The sequence below is a fragment of the Pseudophryne corroboree genome, chromosome 5, assembly GCF_028390025.1.
Source record: "Pseudophryne corroboree isolate aPseCor3 chromosome 5, aPseCor3.hap2, whole genome shotgun sequence".
Taxonomy (NCBI): Eukaryota; Metazoa; Chordata; class Amphibia; order Anura; family Myobatrachidae; genus Pseudophryne; species Pseudophryne corroboree.
In genome coordinates, this window is record NC_086448.1 from 752,904,285 (window position 1) to 752,925,753 (window position 21,469).

Here is a 21,469-nt window from a genome sequence, read left to right on the forward strand (position 1 = left end):
AGCTAGGGAGGAGAGCGCAACGTGTTTTGCTTGCCCCTCAGTCCGACTGTGATAGGCCCGCCCTCACACAAAAGAGGGCACTGCTAAGAATCGATAGGGCCTACCGGTGGTTTCACCAGCTCACCGGTGGCCCAGTCCAAGCCTGTCCAATAGCAAGGAAGTGCAAGCAGTAGTCCATACTGCATACTGTCTATGTCAAACCAGCCATTTACAATTTCAGCGCTAAAATAGCAGCAATACAGAGACAGAATAGAAACATAAAAAAAAGACATAAAATTATGATGTGCCAAAAGTTCACAGGAAGATTTGGCAAGAAAAGAGCCATGAAATGAATAACAGTAAGCAGTGGAACTGTATCTTTATTTCAAACAATCAGACAGAAATAGTTTTTTGCACTAATACAAAGCTTCCAGACAAATGCAATCAGATTGTACAATAAAGTAAAAAACAAACAAAAGAGGAACAATATTACAGCTGCAGAGGAATAAAGAGTGATGATGAAATCTGATATTGTGAAATAAAAAGGACATATAACGAGCAATGCTCAGACAGCAGAGATATGAGCAGCTTCACATTCCCTTTGTGTCTCTTGGTTTGTATTACCGTGGCAACATTTCCTCCAAGTCAGCTACTACATAGGCGACGACAGTCCAAACAGCAGCGCAGAGGTTCATCCAGATAGGGTTCTGTACTGTCATCGTGTCCCCTTCTGAGTGATGGAACCAGAAATATGTACTGATTTCATCAATGATACTGGCACCTAGGATACAAACAAGAGTCAGTCTTTCCTAGTAGCTAAGACAAGGGTGGGCAATAAGCATCCCTCCAGCTGCTGATGAACTACACATCGCAGCATGCCCTGCCACAGTTTTAGTATGTCCTAATCTCACAGCCACTTATTGCCTTCACCTGATCTAAGAGAATATTATTATATTGTTTGGCACTATACAGTAGCTCCATATTATCTATCATATTATATGCATATATTCTTCAGGACAAGGTTTTCTGCCCAGTGGAGCTGAAAGTATTTTACAGCCTATAGCGTAGAATGAAATAGTGATGTTTCCAAAGATAGATGTCACTAGCCATCAACTAGTGTCTGTCACTTCATGCCTGATGGGAGATGTGCCATAGGCTGGCTTTCTGCTTCAGCTTACTGATACATAGCCGCTGCCATTTAGCCATCAGCTACATCAAGGCTAAAACTAGGATTTTCCTCACCCGGGGCAAGGCAGTGATTTGGTGCCCCCGCCCGCCCACCCCTAAAAAAAAACCCCCAAACAAACAAAAACAGAAAAACAAACCCTGTCAGACTAAAATGATTAGATTATCAAAAATTTTGATAAAAATGGGATGCTATTGGACAATATTCTCCTATGTGCCCCAAATGCCCTAAGCGTCACATGACCCCCCCAGCAGCGTGTTCCACTATATGCCTCCCTGTGTGTCCCCATACATTGCACTATATCACTGCACTATATCATAACACTTCATTACTGTACTACATTCCCCTATCCACTGCACATCACTACACTACATCCCCTACACACTGATCTACATCACTACACTACATGTCTCTATACACTGCACTACATACCTTATATGCTACACTACATCACTACACTACATCCCCTACACACTGATCTACATCACTACACTACATGTCCCTATACACTGCACTACATACCTTATATGCTACACTACATCACTACACTACGGGGGTAATTCTGAGTTGATCGCAGCAGGAATTTTGTTAGCAATTGGGCAAAACCATGTGCACTGCAGGGGAGGCAGATATAACATGTGCAGAGAGAGTTAGATTTGGGTGGGTTATTTTGTTTCTGTGCAGGGTAAATACTGGCTGCTTTATTTTTACGATGCAATTTAGATTGCAGATTGAACACACCCCACCCAAATCTAACTCTCTCTTCACATGTTATATCTTGGTGGAGCAGGATCACGGATGAACTTAGGTGCTTGGTTTGTTCCTATGGAAACTACATCAAGATAAGTCCTCCTGTCCATCAAAGTGGGTGGTCCTGACACATCCCTGCCCTCTCCTTTTAAAAGGGGCCCTGTTCTTTGCATAACTGGATATCTCTCTGTGACAGCTGGTCACTCCCCCTCTGGTGGCTGGTCACACCCCTTAAGCTTGGGCTCCTACCACTGCATCCCTTGGTGGGCCCTTTATGTCCCAGTCCGACACTGCTGACCACTGAAGGGTGAGAATGATACTAAAACCACATGATCAGCTTACAGGTTTTGTGAAAGCATTACACACTGGATTCCTACTAATTACAATACTAATTGACTCACTCTCATTTAAAGACTGTCTCCACATATTAACAATTAGGACATTTATCAGACACGGTAGTACTGTAGTTTCAAAAAAAGCAATCTCGTCAATTGGAGAAGGTTACTGCAAATGTTCCGCGATGCCATGAATATGACACAGATTAGGCAAATCAATAATGTTTTAAAGACCCAATTGTGAATTATATTTGATGGCTTCACTTTAATTGAAATTTAACCTGATGTAAATGGCCAGCCTGTAATAAAAAGAAATGCAATAAATAAAATACAATAAATATAGAACCGTGCATTTACTTTTCTCAGTTACTTCTATTTCATCTCCTTGATCCATGAGCAGAATTTACATTTTTATTTCTTTTCAGGATCCCCGGCATCTCCACTCTTATCTTGTGCTAATAATTACTCTGCCACCACTAGAAAATGTACAGTACCTTTCCTAAAGTGGCAGTTAATTAAACTTGAACACCCACTTCAAAGTTTAATAAATTGTCTAGTAAAGGTCTTATGTAATATAATACAGACCATAATCACAGAGGCTTAAGAAAACTCATTTATATTGACCCTGATTGAAAAAACTACATTTATTAAATATGACAGCTTCAAATGTATTTCTGTGAAAGTAGGGAGCTGAGAAAACTTTGTACAATGCAATGAAGAGAGGAATTAAATTGGAACTGTAGGCGTACAAATAGAAAGAGCCAGCCATACTTAATGTGGGAAAGAGGAGATCTTTAAAGGTCAACTTCTAGCAAAATGAATAGTTTTATTTATTTATTATTTATTAACAGTTTCTTATATAGCGCAGCATATTCCGTTGCGCTTTACAATTAGAACAACAGTAATAGAACAAAGGGGGTAATTCCAAGTTGATCGCAGCATCAAATTTGTTAGCAGTTGGGCAAAACAATTTGCACTGCAGGTGTGGCAGATATAACATGTGCAGAGAGAGTTAGATTTGGGTGGGGTGTGTTCAAACTGAAATCTAAATTGCAGTGTAAGAATAAAGCAGCCAGTATTTACCCTGCACAGAAACAAAATAACCCACCCAAATCTAACTCTCTCTGCACATGTTATATCTGCCTCCCCTGCAGTACACATGGTTTTACCCAACTGCTAACAAATTTGATGCTGCGATCAACTTGGAATTACCCCCAAAACTGGGTAAAACCAGACAGACATAGAGGTAGCAAGGCCCTGCTCGCAAGCTTACAATCTATAGGGATCTAGGCATTGATACACAAGGATAGTGTTATGATTCCAGTACTCCTGACCGGAGGAGATCTAATGACAATGGCCAGAGTACTGGAAGGGGAATGCTCGTTACGGGAGCTAGAAAGACTAGTTGCCCCTGGCGCCCTAACTCTATTGTCTCACCCGTGCTATCGAAAATCCCTTGCGAGACTATGGTTTCTTGAGCCCCTGGCAGCCACGTTTGAAAGGCGGATTATGTCTGCCCAACTCCGGTGCCCCCCGGTCTTAGTGAGAGACAAAGGGAAATCCGAGGCAGGATGATGACAAGAGGACCTCTGACTGACAACAGGCCAGGGGCAACAAGCTAACTAACCAAACCAGAAGTATGCGCGGAAAAACCGCCAGATAAAAGGACAACCAAAATCCACTAGTCCGTTACTCCTACCCAGCACCGCTGGATACCAGAGTGGATCTGTGGGAGCGGAATCCTCCGCAAAAGCTCCGGAACACAAATGATAAATAATAAGTAATAAAGCGGCCAAGCCGCAACACACGGCTACGCCGTGACTCACGAACACCACTGGATGTTTAAAGGTGCTCAGTCAGGACTCCAGGAACAGATGACGACTTCCGAGTACAGGACAACTGAGGACAGGAACGACCGGGTACAGCAGGACTGGAAACACTCTCAGCAAACAGATACAGCATGCAGGAAGCTATTACCGGCGTCTGTGAGAAGCCCAGGAAGTGTACTTAACAGGGAGTCCTCCAATCAGCTGTTCAGAGGCTGATTGGATTAAATGCCATGCAGCTGCCTTGCTGCACGGCCAGGAAACAGGTGCCCTATTAATTTAAATGGACCCAGCAACGGGGAACGCGGTCCGCCAGTGGCGTCCCCGTTGCTAGGGTCCGTGCGGCTCCGTGCGCCCGGCGTCTAGCGTTGCCAGGGTGCCGGCGGCTGTACGCGCACGGCGTCCCTGGTTGCTAGGCGCCGGGCCGCACCGACGAGCGGACCCCGGCGCCTAACAGTACCCCCCCCCTTGAGGAGGGGTCAAGGAACCCCTAAAGCCAGGTTTCCGAGGAAATTCCCGAAAAAATGCCCTCTTGAGCCTCGGAGCATGGAGATCCTTATCCAGGACCCAAGACCTTTCCTCTGGACCATAGCCCTTCCAGTGCACCAGAAAATAAAGCCGACCCCGGGATAATTTGGAATCGAGAACCTTCTCCACCAAGAACTCCTGATGTCCCTGTACATCTACTGGTGATTTCCCCTGAGAGATCTTCCGAGGAAATCTACTGGAAGAAACGTATGGTTTCAACAGGGAGCAATGGAACGTATTTCCGATTCGGAGAGCTCTTGGTAAACGTAACCGGAAAGCAACTGGATTGATTTTTTTAATAATATGAAATGGTCCAATAAATTTGGGGCCCAATCTAGCTGAGGTTTGTCGAAGTCTAATGTTACGAGTCGACAACCATACCCTGTCTCCCACCTTAAAAGTGCAAGGACGCCGGAGCCTGTCAGAAAACTTTTTCTCTCGAAATGCCGCTTTTCTGAGAGCAAGGTGCACTTTTTTCCAAATGACTCTGAGATGAGAGGTTAAGGTTAGCGAGGAAACAGAGGAATGTTGGAAAAAAGAATTAGCTCTGGGGTGAAAACCAAAAACTGAAAAGAATGGAGACACATTAGTGGAGGAATGACAAGAATTGTTGTAAGCAAACTCCGCCAAAGGAAGAAACTCGGACCAATCATTCTGGAGTTTGTCTGAGTACAAACGCAAATACTGTTTTAATGATTGATTAACTCGCTCGGTCTGCCCGTTGGATTGGGGATGATAGCCGGATGTTAAAGACAATTTCATCTTTAATGAGGCACAAAAAGACTTCCAGAATTGTGCAATGAATTGTGGACCCCGATCAGAAACAATATCAGTGGGCAACCCATGAAGTCTGAAAACATGGCGGAGAAACAAAACAACCAATCCCTGGGCAGATGGCAGTCGGGGAAGAGCAATGAAATGGGCCATCTTGCTAAAACGGTCCACTACCACCCATATGACTCGGAATCCGGCTGACAGAGGGAGGTCTACCACAAAATCCATGGAAATATGAGACCATGGCCTGAGAGGAACATTTAAGGGCATAAGTTGCCCGATAGGCAAGGAACGGGGAACCTTATGCTGTGCACAGACCTGACAAGAAAAAACAAACTCCTTAATGTCTTTAGAAAGACCAGGCCACCATACTGAGCGGGAGACTAATTCCAAAGTCTTAGAGATCCCCGGATGCCCGGCAACTTTGCTATCATGAAACTCAGTCAAAACAGTAGCTCTCAAAAACTCAGGGACGTAAAGACGACCAGCAGGAGTATTTCCAGGAGCTTGATGTTGAAGCTGCTTTAACTGGGTAAACAAATCTTGTGTGAGGCCTGCCCAAATGACTGAAGACGGAAGTATGGGAGTAACAGGACTGTTATTATGAACTGGAAGAAAACTGCGTGACAGGGCATCCGCCTTGGTATTCTTGGAACCTGGCCTAAAAGTGATAATAAACTTGAAACGAGTAAAAAATAAAGCCCAACGAGCCTGCCGGGCATTCAGCCGCTTAGCTGATTCGATGTACTGAAGATTTTTGTGGTCAGTCAATACTGAAATGGTATGTGTTGCTCCCTCAAGCCAATGCCTCCACTCCTCGAAAGCCCATTTAATAGCCAGCAACTCCCGGTTACCAACATCGTAGTTGGATTCAGCAGATGAGAATTTCCTGGACATAAAGGCACAAGGATGTAGTTCCAGAGAGTCCGGATCCTTCTGAGATAGGATAGCCCCCACTCCAACCTCCGAGGCATCAACCTCAACAATGAAGGGCAATTCTGGGTTGGGATGTCTGAGGACTGGAGCTGAGACAAAAGCTTGTTTCAAGGCCTGAAAGGATAACTCAGCTTCACGTGACCAGTTGGTAGGATCCGCTCCCTTCTTAGTCAGTGCCACAATGGGAGCAACCAGGTCAGAAAAAGAATGAATAAATCTTCTATAATAATTCGCAAACCCTAAAAAGCGCTGAATTGCTTTTAAGTTGGTGGGTTGCGCCCAACTAAGGATGGCTTGGAGCTTCTTAGGTTCCATACAGAATCCCCGAGGGGAAATAATGTACCCTAAAAAGGATACCTCCGTGACATGAAACTCACACTTCTCCAGCTTGGCATATAGGTGATTTTCACGTAATTTTTGAAGAACCTGACGCACCTGGGTAACATGTTGTTCAATTGAGTCAGAATAGATCAGGATGTCGTCTAAGTAAACGACCACGAATCTTCCTAGAAAATCACGGAGCACATCGTTAATGAGATCCTGGAAAACTGCCGGAGCGTTAGACAAGCCAAACGGCATCACCAGATACTCGTAGTGACCCGACTGAGTACTGAAAGCCGTCTTCCACTCATCTCCCGACTTGATTCGGATGAGGTTATACGCTCCCCTCAGGTCAATTTTAGAAAAAATCACAGCCGAACGCAGCTGATCAAAGAGGACAGAAATCAGCGGCAGAGGGTAAGTATTTTTAATTGAGATCTTATTCAGGGCTCTAAAGTCAATGCAAGGTCTGAGTGATCCATCTTTTTTCTCCACAAAGAAGAAGCCTGCACTTAAAGGGGATTTAGATGGCCTGATAAATCCTTTCCCTAGGCTCTCCTTAACATACTCATTCATGGCCGCAGTTTCTGGCCCGGATAATGCATATAACCTTCCCTTTGGCAATGTGGCACCAGGAATTAGCTCAATAGCACAATCATAAGGCCGATGGGGAGGCAGAATGTCCGCATTGCCCTTGGAAAACACATCAACAAAGTCCTGGTATTCCACGGGAATGAGTTCGGGAATGGCAGCAGCTATTCTGACGGGAAACGTAATACATTCCTTATTACAGATGGTACCCCATTGTGAAATCTCCCCCGACTGCCAATCAATGATGGGATTATGAAAGGCCAGCCAAGGGTGACCCAGAACCACTGGAACTGCTGGGCAATGGGTAAGGAAAAACTCAATCTTTTCGGAATGAAGAGCTCCTACCGTAAATAATATAGGGGGTGTACGGAGGGAAATAACCCCATTGGACAAGGGACTCCCATCTAAACCATGCATGGTGATACACCTACCCAAGGCTAACTGAGGAATACCTAAGGCTTTGGCCCACGTTAAGTCCATAAAGTTCCCTGCAGCTCCACTGTCAACAAAAGCTGACACCGAAGAACTGAGGCTGCCAAAGGAAACTTTAGCTGGGACTAAAAGGGAGTTATTCGAGGAGATAAGCTGCAGACCAAAGTGAACCCCCTCACAATTCACTTGGTCGAGGCGTTTCCCGACTTGTTCGGACAATTACGGGCAAAATGTCCCTTACCCCCACAGTACAAACAAAGACCAGAGTTTTGCCTTCTGGCTCTTTCTTCTGGAGACAGCCGAGAGAGACCCATCTGCATGGGCTCCTCTATGTCCTCAGGAATGGAAAATACACATGGAGTAGACCTGACAGGTGCTCCTTTTTCAGCCCTCCGCTCTCTGAGACGACGATCAATCTTAATAGAAAGCTCCATGAGTTTATCGAGAGTCTCAGGAGCGGGATACTGAAGGAGACTGTCTTTTATAGACTCAGATAAGCCGAGGCGAAACTGACTGCGCAGGGCTGGGTCATTCCAGCCACAGTCGTTCGACCAACGGCGAAATTCTGTACAATAAACCTCTGCAGGATTTCTACCCTGTCTGAGAGCGCGTAACTGACTCTCAGCGGATGCCTCTCTATCAGGGTCATCATACAAAAGCCCTAAAGACCCCAAAAAGGCGTCTACTGACAACAATGTCGGATCCTCTGCTTTTAAACCAAAAGCCCAGGTCTGAGGATCCCCCTGGAGCAAAGAAATAATAATTCCGACCCGCTGAGATTCAGTACCTGAGGAGATCGGTCTTAAACGAAAATAAAGTTTACAGGATTCTTTAAAATTAAAAAACTCCTTCCTATCACCAGAAAAACGGTCAGGCAAGTGCATTTTTGGTTCAGGGACTACCCTCGGGGAAGTTCGTAAAAGATCTTCCTGCGACTTCACCCGAAGGGAAAGATCCTGAACCATCTGAGTAAGTTCTTGAATCTCGCTGACTAGGAGCTGGCCAGGATTTGGCCCTAAACCTGTGGGATTCATGAGGCCGATAACTCTTACAAAACTGAATAAGGAAAAAATCAAACCCTGTTTAATTTTAAGTTTTGGTATGGCCGGTAATAATGTTATGATTCCAGTACTCCTGACCGGAGGAGATCTAATGACAATGGCCAGAGTACTGGAAGGGGAATGCTCGTTACGGGAGCTAGAAAGACTAGTTGCCCCTGGCGCCCTAACTCTATTGTCTCACCCGTGCTATCGAAAATCCCTTGCGAGACTATGGTTTCTAGAGCCCCTGGCAGCCACGTTTGAAAGGCGGATTATGTCTGCCCAACTCCGGTGCCCCCCGGTCTTAGTGAGAGACAAAGGGAAATCCGAGGCAGGATGATGACAAGAGGACCTCTGACTGACAACAGGCCAGGGGCAACAAGCTAACTAACCAAACCAGAAGTATGCGCGGAAAAACCGCCAGATAAAAGGACAACCAAAATCCACTAGTCCGTTACTCCTACCCAGCACCGCTGGATACCAGAGTGGATCTGTGGGAGCGGAATCCTCCGCAAAAGCTCCGGAACACAAATGATAAGTAATAAAGCGGCCAAGCCGTGACTCACGAACACCACTGGATGTTTAAAGGTGCTCAGTCAGGACTCCAGGAACAGATGACGACTTCCGAGTACAGGACAACTGAGGACAGGAACGACCGGGTACAGCAGGACTGGAAACACTCTCAGCAAACAGATACAGCATGCAGGAAGCTATTACCGGCGTCTGTGAGAAGCCCAGGAAGTGTACTTAACAGGGAGTCCTCCAATCAGCTGTTCAGAGGCTGATTGGATTAAATGCCGTGCAGCTGCCTTGCTGCACGGCCAGGAAACAGGTGCCCTATTAATTTAAATGGACCCAGCAACGGGGAACGCGGTCCGCCAGTGGCGTCCCCGTTGCTAGGGTCCGTGCGGCTCCGTGCGCCCGGCGTCTAGCGTTGCCAGGGAGCCGGCGGCTGTACGCGCACGGCGTCCCTGGTTGCTAGGCGCCGGGCCGCACCGATGAGCGGACCCCGGCGCCTAACAGTACCCCCCCCTTGAGGAGGGGTCAAGGAACCCCTAAAGCCAGGTTTCCGAGGAAATTCCCGAAAAAATGCCCTCTTGAGCCTCGGAGCATGGAGATCCTTATCCACGACCCAAGACCTTTCCTCTGGACCATAGCCCTTCCAGTGCACCAGAAAATAAAGCCGACCCCGGGACAATTTGGAATCGAGAACCTTCTCCACCAAGAACTCCTGATGTCCCTGTACATCTACTGGTGATTTCCCCTGAGAGATCTTCCGAGGAAATCTACTGGAAGAAACGCAGAGCGGACCCCGGCGCCTAACAGATAGATGCTACCTATTGCATAATGGTCCACCAGATTGCTAGGTTCTTAATGGGTTGTATGATATGATCACCCTGCAATGTTGGCCAAGTGTCAGGAGGGTGTGAGAGTAAAGAGACAAAATATGTGATGTTATGTGTACTGTACAGAGAGGATGTATTAGATAGGGAAGCACTGAAGGTTATGTGGGTGGGTCTGGAATTTGATAGGCTTGTCTGAAGAGGTGAGTTTTCAAGGAACGTTTAAAGGTTTGGAGACTAGAGGCGAGTCTTATTGTGCGTGCAAGGGCATTCCACAGAGTGGGTGAAGCCTGGATGAAGTCCTGTAATTTTGAGTGTGCACAAGTAATGTGTGTAGATGAGAGATGTCTATCTTGTGCAGAGCGGAGAGGTCGGGTAGGGAGATATTTTGAGATTAGTTTTGAGATATGTTATCCTCTCAGCAGCATAAATCTGTCAGAGTAATAAAATTATTTATGCAATACAAAAAGTGTGATGATAGATATATATATATATATATATATATATATATAGTGGAGGTAGGCCAGCACTCCCATGTAAAAACTGCTTTTGGCTCTGGTGCCCCCCGTGATGGAATGGGCAGCAAACAAAAAAGTACAGTGGCACTCAAGAGTCTTAATGATCAATATCTGTATTGAAAAAACATCAAATAGCCACCGGGTGGCTTTTGGATGTTTTTTCAATACAGATAACGATCATTGTATTTTTTTTTTGTTTGCTATATATATATATATATATATATATATATATACATACACACACACAAATGTGGTTGGCACTCAATGTAAACTGTTCACCCACCGGGGTGCCATCCAAAAATTGCAATAGGACATATAGGTTCCCTGGGTAGGGTCTGCTTACCCCCATCCAATGTTGGCATATAGGAACCAGGCGGCTCTCAACGGATTTTCACAAACAGATATATTACAAAAATTGTTAAAGTGCAAAGTGCATATTAAGGTACCTATATACTGTTACTATATATATATATATATATATATGTGTGTGTGTGTGTGTGTGTCTGTTGTTAACTTGAATCAACTATAGATTTTAGTGAAAGTGTATCTTACTAATTAGGAATACCGGTATTTGTAATTATGATAGTTATATGAATGCTAATTAAGGGTTATTTCTATGTATGTATGTTCTTCTTTCTGTATTTTTGGTACCATTTGGGATGGATCTTGTATTTTACATTTTCTGTATGTTGCAATTTTTGTATTGATAGACTCGTACTAACCTACTCGCCCGGAAAGGCTGGAGGCTACTGAAAATCGTGTGGCACTCCCAGACCCCCCATGGAAGTGGGCAAGTCTCCCGCATCCCGCTCCCCCACCCCACCCCACTTACCACCGTCTGCACACCCAGTGGCATCCCAGCACACAATGGCAGTAATGTGGGCATTGTAAAGCGGGAGGTGATGCTATGATGACACGACCACACCCCATTATAGCCTCCTCCTTGGCCCTCCTGTGTGAACTGGCTGCTCCCTTCCAGAGGCAGAAGCCAAAAGTAGGCATATATGGCTAGATTGCATTCGATATCATTACAATACAATGTATTTTTGCTCTGAGGCAGCCCACTGAAATAGCAGTAAAACACTCGTCCATTTTTCATCTTCTCAAATTATTTATTACAATAAATCTGAATATCTTACTTTTATAATATTTTTGGACATTGTATTTAAAATTATATGTGTATCTACCATTCTATTTTCTCAATGGCTAGGAAGACACTAGAATTTTATATGTTTTATATGGATGCTCATTTGAAATGTTTATACGTGTTATGTCCATACCAGTAAAACACATACATTCTTTCCTTTTGTAACGATATTGCCCTGATGACGTCTCGAAATTAGATGAAATGCGTAGGGTGATGGCATGGTATTGACCTACCATTTGTGGAAGTTACTGAGCTCACACCCTTCACAGGGCGGAGACAGGAAACCGGTGACATCTTTTCCTTAGTGGGGGCAACAATACTGCACCTTTAAAGAGTGTTATATAACCACATTTTAATGTATTATAAACCAAAAAATATTTTATTCTTAATAGATATTTGAAGTTATTAATGAGTGGCCTTTGAGCCTTCTTTTTTGTGTGATTTTGTTGCTAGATTCCAAGATCTATTGCACAAGGATAATCTTGGCCATTTGCAGAATGCTCTTATTTTCCCAATTGAGTAACTGCAAATTGGACAATAAGAGTCTACCCTGATCATTTGTATTTGTGAAACTGTGTGAATTGGTGCTTCTACAGACTTGTATAAGACTACATACCGGCAAATATTTGGACCAGTGGGATATATCATTGTGATTATTGGTAGCGACCTCTTTATTGTAAACATTTTTGCTCAGATCTCACTAACAGGGATCTACTGTGAATTGCAGCTTTTTTAGTAACATTTTAAGACTTTTAACATTTTAAGATGTTACTAAATGTAACATTTTAGGTTTATACCCATTCGGCGGCACTCACAGCATCACATGGAAATGAAAACTGGACACCAAGCCGTTTGCGTCAACGTTTAAATTTTCAGATCGAAATTTTCATCAGGACCTGATGAAAATGTTGATTTGAACATTGAAGCAAACCGCTTGGTGTCCGGTTTTCATTTCCATGTGATGCTGTGAGTGCCGCCAAATGGGTATATATATATATATATATATATATATATATAGTCCAAATAGTAGGCACTCCCAAATTCTTCAGTTGCCGCTGCCTTTTTCATTTGTGTACGCATGATCCACTGCGGGTAGGGGGGGCACCCGGGTATTACATTACTAAGGAGAGAGTGCCGGGCATCACAAATCCAGTATATATACAGTGGGGCAAAAAAGTATTTGGACAGCCACCGATTGTGCAAGTTGACCCACTTAACCCATATCATACGTACACTTCAACTGTGAGAGACAGAATCTGAAAAAAACAACAACTAGGAAATCACATTGTATGATTTTGAAACACTTTATTTGTATATTCTTGCGGAAAATAAATATTTGAACAATCAAAAAGTTTAACTCAATACTTTGTAATATAACCTCGGTTGGCAATTACAGAGGTCAAACGTTTCCTGTAGTTCTTGACCAGGTTTGCATACACTGTAGCAGGTATTTTGGCCCACTCTTCCATGTAGATCTTCTCTAGATCTGTCATGTTTTGGGGCTGTCGCCGGGCAACACAGACTTTCAACTCCCTCCACAGATTTTCTATTGGGTTGAGGTCTGGAGACTGGCTAGGCCACTCCAGGACCTTGAAATGCTTCTTACGGAGCCACTCCTTAGTTGCCCGGGCAGTGTGTTTGGGGTCATTGTCATGCTGGAAGAACCAGCCACGTTCTATCTTCAATGGTCTTACTGAGGGAAGGAGGTTTTTGCCCAAAATCTCATGATACATAGCCCCATTCATTCTCTCCTTAATACGGATCAGTCGTCCTGTCCCCTTTGCAGAAAAGCAGCCCCAAAGCATGATGTTTCCACCCCCATGCTTCACAGTGGGTATGGTGTTCTTGGGATGCCATTTATCATTCTTCTCCCTCCAAACACGGCGAGTGGAGTTTATACCAAAAAGTTTGATTTTGCTCTCATCTGACCACATTACATTCTCCCAATCCTCCTCTGGATCATCCAGATGGTCACTGGCAAACTTTAGACGGGCCTGGACATGTGCTGGCTTAAGCAGGGGGACTTTTCGGGCGCTGCAGGATTTCAATCCATGACGACGTAGTGTGTTACTAATGGTAACCTTTGTGACTGTGGTCCCAGCTCTCTTGGGGTCATTGACGAGGTCCCCCCATGTAGTTCTGGGCTGATTCCTCACCGTTCTCAAGATCATTGATACCCCACGAGGTGAGATCTTGCATGCAGCCCCAGGTCGAGGGAGATTGTCAGTGATCTTGTATTTCTTCCATTTTTTAGTAATTGCACCAATAGTTGATCTCTTCTCACCAAGCTGCTTGCCTATTGTCGAGTAGCTTATTCCAGCCTTGTGCAGCTCTACAATTTTGTCCCTGGTGTCCTTAGACAGCTCTCTGGTCTTGGCCATGGTGGAGAGGTAGCAGTCTGACTGTTTGAGGGTGTGGACAGGTGTCTTTTATACAGATAGCCAGGTGCCATTAATACAGGTAAAGAGTGGAGGATAGAAGAGCTTCTTAAAGAAGAAGTAACAGGTTAGTGAGAGCCAGAAATCTTGCTGCTTGGTAGGTGTCCAAATATTTATTTTCCACAAGAATATATGAGTAAACTGTTTAAAAATCATACAATGTGATCACCTGTTTTTTTTTTTCCAGATTCTGTATCTCAAAGTTGAAGTGTACCTATGATGGAAACTACAGACCCCTCTCATCTTTTTAAGTGGGTCAACTTGCACAATCGGTGGCTGTCCAAATACTTTTTTGCCCCACTGTGTGTGTGTGTGTGTGTGTGTGTGTGTGTGTGTGTGTGTGTGTGTGTGTGTGTGTGTATATGTATATATATATATATATATATTGACCAAATAGTAGGCACTCCCCAATTCTTCAGTTGTGCATCACATTTTAATAGTAGTCAAATTTTAGGCATATAGTGTTGCAACGTTGCAATTATACAATTTGACTACTATTGAAATGTGATGTACAACTGAAGAATTGGGGAGTGCCCTGGACTATATCAATCTAAGGGGCCCTATTCAGACCTGATCGCTGTTGTGTGAATTCGCAAGGCGGCCAATTATCGATCGACTGTGCATGCGTATGGATCATAGTGCAAACATGCGAGGCTTGCTCATACTAATCCTGTGAGCAAGCCACGTTAAGCTTCCCATGGGAGAAGCAGCTGGTCCTAAGATCTACGCCTACAGCCCTGAGTGTTTGCCCCTGTGACTTGTTGATCTTCATAGTAAAGCAGATGCTTACAGGAACTGCAGGGGCTTGGATTGAAAAGGAAAATTGTGAAGGATAAGAAGTATACTTGGTATAAACACAGTCTCACCTGTGCCACATTCGTTACAATCTCTGCCTAATTAGATTCTTCTGCAGAGCAGTCACTTTAAGTCATTTTCCGTTGCCTAACTTGGGCGGAGTCAAGTTCCACAGAAGCATGATTGGAACACCAACTCTCAGTGCCCCAAGTATTGTCAAGCGTCTGGTTTTTCTTTTACTGCTCCTCTCTCTGATGTCACATTAAGGTCACACATACCTCAGTTTCTAGGTCACTAAGCTATACAATAGTGAAAATGCCATCCAATTCATCCAGCAGTTTTTGTTTGATGCCTGAACGGAGCCACGTTACCAGAGACCTGCGCATGGGCAGTAGACTATGGCACAATGCCAGAGTCTACAGCGCCGTGAAGAGAAGGGGACCACTCCGGAGTCTGCACACGGTCCCTCTCCTCTGTAAAAACGCCCCTGCTTCCTGCACCATTTTTTTTTTATCTCTGAATCACCCCTAATATTACATAAGGATTTGAGCAGACTCCCCAAAAAAACTAAACAAAATCTTAGAGTCTTCCGGTCAAGGCAAGAGCAGTTTAGATTGTTAGAATAAAATAATATTTTTTAATCTTCATTCACTGCTGCAGTACGGTTATCAAAATCTTACCCACTGCTCCTCACTCTGCGGGTCATTCCGAGTTGATTGCTCGCTAGCAGTTTTTTGCAGTCATGCAAACGCTTAGCCGCCGCCCTCTGGGAGTGTATGTTAGCTTAGCAGACGTGCGATCGAAAGGATCGCAGAGCAGCTACAAAAATAAATTGTGCAGTTTTAGAGTAGCTCCAGACCTACTCAGCGCTTGCGATCTCTTCAGACCAATCAGTTCCGGATTTGACGTCACAAACACGCCCTGCGTTCGCCCGCCCACGCCTGCGTTTTTCTTGGCACGCCTGCATTTTTTCGAGCACTCCCTGAAAACGGTCAGTTGACACCCAGAAACGCCCACTTCATGTCAATCACGCGACGGCTATTGCGACTGAAAAGCTTCGCTAGACCTTGTGTAAAACTACATCGGCCGTTGTGAAAGTACGTCGCGCGTGCACACTGCGCCACATACGCATGCGCAGAAGTGCCATTTTTTTACTTAATCGCAGCGTAGCGAACATTTTCAGCTAGCGATCAACTCATCTGTTCCGTAGTAAAATACCAGCATGAGGGAGTGTGGCTGGGTGGACTAGTCAGAAACTGCAAACACAGACCTGGAATATATTTAGTCATTTACTACTGCTATCAAATGTTACTTTTTTAACTAAATTAACATAACAAAAATGACTTTCTCCCTCTTATCTCAGCATACACTCAATGAGATGCTAAGATTTACCAGGTGAGATATGTGCCATTTAAACACCATCGGCATCCGGTGACACTATCCGCTTACTCTTTCTTCTGACGCTCCAGCTATGATTGAGTAAGTGACGGGACAGGATTGCTTGCAGTAAAGGTTATCAGTTCTGAATGATGCTTGCATGTTTTGAGTCGCTACTATATTACCGGGAAATTGCATTCTAAAGGGAGATATAGGCTGGATGAAGATGAGATATATTGACAAAAGTCATTTTATTCACACAGTTTCAGATACTTATTCAAAAATAAATGTGAATCTTGAAACATCCAATGAAGCACTGTGCATTCATGTCAAACTAGTAATATGAAGGTCACGCATTGCAATGGGATATTTCTAGCAATGGATCTGTTCCGAGCATTTATAGCTAATTTGCAATCATGCCTCCCCCTCGCTTCTCTCCCTCGAATCTCCTCTTCTCAATACACCTCCATAAAGTAGTAAATGAGAAGGGTGATAAGGTCATGGAGTGAGAGCAGGGGACGTGCAGGGACCGATCAGTCACAGGTCCATCACTTGCTGTTTTGTGTTTTGAATTATTACGGACCAATCATGTCATAAATTAACAGAGAAATCATTGTCAAACATGGATTCAGAATCGTGGTCAACCCTTTGTGGCTCTTGCAGAATAACAGGCAAAACAAATGACTTGCTTTCATAGTGTATAAGAAATACCCATAGTAAGTAGCTTTGCTGATGCTTCACCTCTTATGGGCTGTTCTGTCACTGACTGCCTATTGAGAAACAGGATTGTGATGGAGTAGTAGGGAAGGCCTTTGAAGGATTAACCATCAACGGTGCCAATGGTGCTTATCATCGATTGCATGAAGCCGTCATTGGTTTAAACCATTAATGAACATCCTAGCTTTGTGACACGGAGGGCGAGAGAACAATCAGCAAAGGGGAGTGGGGCTGAGCGAGGTGGCAGACGTGGGCGTGCACAGGACTGGGGAAGAGTAAAAAAAAAAAAGTCTGCCTTTCTACCATTAATCACTGAAAACATCAGCAATCCACCATCGATGGCAATACCATCAACCGCCAGTGACAAAATTGAAGGGTGCTAGCTATCCCTAACAGGGAGATCAGGAAGTGTCTACAGAAATCAGAGGAGCTCCATCCTTTAATTGGGCATACATTGTTCAAAAGAACCGTATATAGGAATAATGCATATATATTTGCACATATGCAGAGCTGTATGTATTTAAAGATGTACCTACATCTGCTTGTGCACCAAATGTGCCCGGTTTGCTACAAGTCCTCGTCACCAGTGAGTACCCACACATGCCCTATATTAGGTGCACATAATACGGCTCTGGAGGGCAGTATAAACTTACACCCAAGTGCAAATGAGGCATATTAGAGTAAACGCTCCCTTCCTGAACACCGCACATATGAGAACCTACATTCACACTCCCATTCGGTCTGTCAATTCATAAATGTAGATGTTATCAATACTGTTTGTGACTGCATTGTCATACTGGCTTGTGCCCATTTCCTGAACATACACAGTGCAATAAGACAAAACATATGCTCCAAAAACATTTGTACATTCTACTCTGCACCTCTCCTCTATGTGATATAGTGTACGATAGCTGCAACATATTCATCCTTGCCTACATTCCAATTTGGAATTCAGGAAAACACAGGCTATACTGTATCTCCAATGCACCCAAACCACGTTCCAATTCACCAGAAGTCCTAATTCAGAGATGCATGCAAACCCAATGTGCAGATCTCTTATATTTGGGGGTGGGAAAGTGGCGGGCACTGTCTGCGTTTATGAAAATGGAGTGTATCAGCCCTGTTTTCTAGGCCCTGCAGTGTGACTTTCCCGGCCATGCTGAGTAACCTGAGGGTTATGAAACAACAGGTATGGTCCTTTGGAGAGAACAAAGAACCAAACAAAGCAACTATAGGCCTTTTCCCGGGCACACTTGAAAAATTGAAATGATGAAATTATTAAAAAATATCTTTTATTAATGAATACTTTAAGAGAAGACGAGAGCTGGCATCAATGATTAAAGAGCATAAGTGTTCACAAGTACCAATGTACCTATTGTGGGCGAAATAATAATATAAGTGAGCGAAATTGAGTAAATCCTCATCCACAAAGGAGATTCATACATATCCTCTATAATCAGGATTTTGTGTGAATGAGGTCACTACCTCGAGTCCAATGGGTCCCAAAATACTTTAGCTGTTGGAGAGTATGTGATCAAGCTCTCGGAGTGAAACGCGCGTCACTTCCGGTCCCGGCGCCCGAACTTCCGGTCGCACGGACCGCAGCCGCCGGCGCCTCACTCCTCGACTCCTGCCCTGTCCACTGGTCTGAGGGTCTCCCGAAGAGGTTGGGTAAGATAGCCCTCGGCCCCTGGCCGAAAACGGGTTCTCCCTGCCCAAACCGCAGCTCCCCTTTGCTTTCCCACAGGGTTCACCAGGTACTTCCCCAGTTAACAGGGGAAAGCAGACAAATGTATGTTATGTGATGTACTTACACTGTTATACTCTTATGATCATTATGCATAACATCTCTCTTGGTGCATGATTACTGGGTAAAGGTGGAGAAAGAGGAACCCTCTGACAAGGGACGGTTGCAATTTATAATTACTATATATGCTAAAATCTATCTCAGAAAATTAGGGACACTATTGTACTTTAGATACATTTTATATTGTCCTGATTGCTGTGGACACTACAAAGCCCTCCTGCTGCTTAGGCTGTTTGGAAGCACAATTGTAATAGAGTCTTTTGTGGAAATACTAATCCCAAGACCCCACATATTATTGTTTTTCTATTGTCCTGATTGCTGTGGACACTACAAAGCCCTCCTGTTGCTTAGGCTGTTAGGAAGCACAATTGTAATAGAGTCTTTTGTGGAAACACCAATCCCAAAACCCCACAGTCAGTATTATTGCTCTAATTCAGACTACTACTGACTAGATCTCCCAGCAATAATCTAGGAGTTTACGATATTATTATTTTTTGACCATATATAACTCAATACCCATTTATTCTGTGATTGACATCCTGAGTCCCAATACAATTGGAAAACGGTGCACCTAGGAGACAGATTTACCTACGGTCAGACCGCACTGAGTATGCCCAAACTCGTCTGATCTTGGAAGCCAAGCACTGCAGGGCCTGGTTAGTACCTGGATGGGGAACCACCAGGGAATACTAGGTACCGTAGGTATTTTACTCTCCAACAGCTAAAGTATTTTGGGACCCATTGGACTCGAGGTAGTGACCTCATTCACATAAAATCCTGATTATAGAGGATATGTATGAATCTCCTTTGTGGATGAGGATTTACTCAATTTCGCTCACTTATATTATTATTTCGCCCACAATAGGTACATTGGTACTTGTGAACACTTATGCTCTTTAATCATTGATGCCAGCTCTCGTCTTCTCTTAAAGTATTCATTAATAAAAGATATTTTTTAATAATTTCATCATTTCAATTTTTCAAGTGTGCCCAGGAAAAGGCCTATAGTTGCTTTTTTTGGTTCTTTGTTCTCTCCAAAGGACCATACCTGTTGTTTCATAGTTGTTATAACTATCTTCCGGGAGCACCACCAACCATTTGCTGAACTTATCATTTAAGTAGGCTTTCACGTTGGTCTAATATCAATTACTTCTAATTCACTGAATAATAATTGTTATATCCTGTGCAAGTTTATTTCTTTTTGTTAACCTGAGGGTTACTCAGATGACCAATGTTTATGCAGAACACAGCAGTGGATCAGAGAAGCCGGCAGGAGGCGTCTATTTACACAAGAAACCTCCTGCTGCATTTGTATATTTTTGCAACTAAGGGGCAGATGTATTAAGCCTGGAGAAGTGATAAAGCAGTGATAAGCGCTAGGTGATAACGCACCACCCAATCAGCTCCAATATGTAAATTTACAGTTGTTATTATTATTATTATCCTTTATTTATATGGCGCCACAAGGGTTCCGCAGTGCCCAATTACAGAGTACATAAACAAATAATCAAACAGGAAAACAGCAACTTACAGTTGATGACAGTATAGGACAAGTACAGGGTAAATGAACATAGCTACATCAGCAGATGACACTGCAATAAGTATCAGGTGGCAGAAGACTGCTGATTTGGTGCAGCTGAAGATTATTAAAGTAAGAAAGGATAAGCACATGAGGGAAGAGGGCCCTGTTCGTGAGAGCTTACATTCTAAAGGGGAGGGGTAGACAGACAGCGGTGACACAGATGGGGTACATAGAGAGCGTGGAACAGAGGGTTAGGATGAGATTTGGCTGGGTTTGGTGAAGAAGTGGGTCTTGAGAGCCCGTCTGAAGTTTTGTAGAGAGGTGGAGAGTCTGAGGGGGAGAGGTAGGGAATTCCAGAGAAGTGGTGAAGCACGTGAAAAATCTTGGGGGTAGGAGTGGAAGGAAGTAATTCGTAGGCAGGAGAGTCGGCGTGCATTAGCAGAGCGAAGAGGACGGGTGGGAGTGTAAAGGGAGATAAGGTCAGAGATGTAGATGTGTAGATGTAGGAGTGGGTGAGGGCTTTGTAAGCGAGTTTTAGAAGCTTGAAATGGATTCTGAAAGGGAAGGGGAGCCAGTGAAGGTCTTGTAAAAGAATAGAGGTGGACGTAGTGCATTTGGTGAGGAAGATGAGCCGGGCAGCAGCATTGAGGATAGATTGGAGTGGAGAGAGGTATTTGTCAGGAATGCCAGTTAGGAGCTGATTGGCTGGTGCGTTATCACCTTGCATTTATCACTGCTTTATCACTTCTCCAGGCTTAATACATCTGCACCCAGGTCCATAGACGCAGCTGCTGTATGAGATGCACCCATCTCTGAATCACTGTAGCTCCCTAAACCCATTTTGGGCAAAACCAAGCCCTCCTTTCTGGGAGTCCACAGCACTTTTAGATGCAGAAAACTGGTACAGGACCAGAATAATCAGGATAGTAGGCTGGTAAGGCATACTTACAAACTGCAGAAAAACTTCAAATACACCTCCTGCCTTTCTACGATTCAGGCAGCAATGGGATTGGACCAATTTTCATAAGAATGGAGCATATCAGTGCAGCAGAAACCAACAGCCTAGATTATCCGGTTTTATGTACTTTATGTATACTGTATAATTTT

General features: G+C 44.0%; 1 protein-coding gene and 1 pseudogene across 3 annotated transcripts in view; one reads left to right on the forward strand and one right to left on the reverse strand.

Annotated features, from left to right (window-relative positions):
• Positions 1-333: 333 nt before the first annotated feature.
• The window catches only part of CPQ (carboxypeptidase Q), a 1,143,103-nt gene continuing 1,121,967 nt past the window's right edge, over positions 334-21,469 (reverse strand). For all 3 annotated transcript variants that reach the window (XM_063924160.1, XM_063924158.1, XM_063924159.1), the window contains one exon: positions 334-760. In XM_063924160.1, coding sequence (XP_063780230.1) covers positions 600-760 — 161 coding nt within the window. In that variant the 3' untranslated portion in view covers positions 334-599. The remainder of the gene's footprint in view (positions 761-21,469) is intronic.
• On the forward strand, positions 19,427-19,545 carry LOC134931468 (5S ribosomal RNA; annotated as a pseudogene).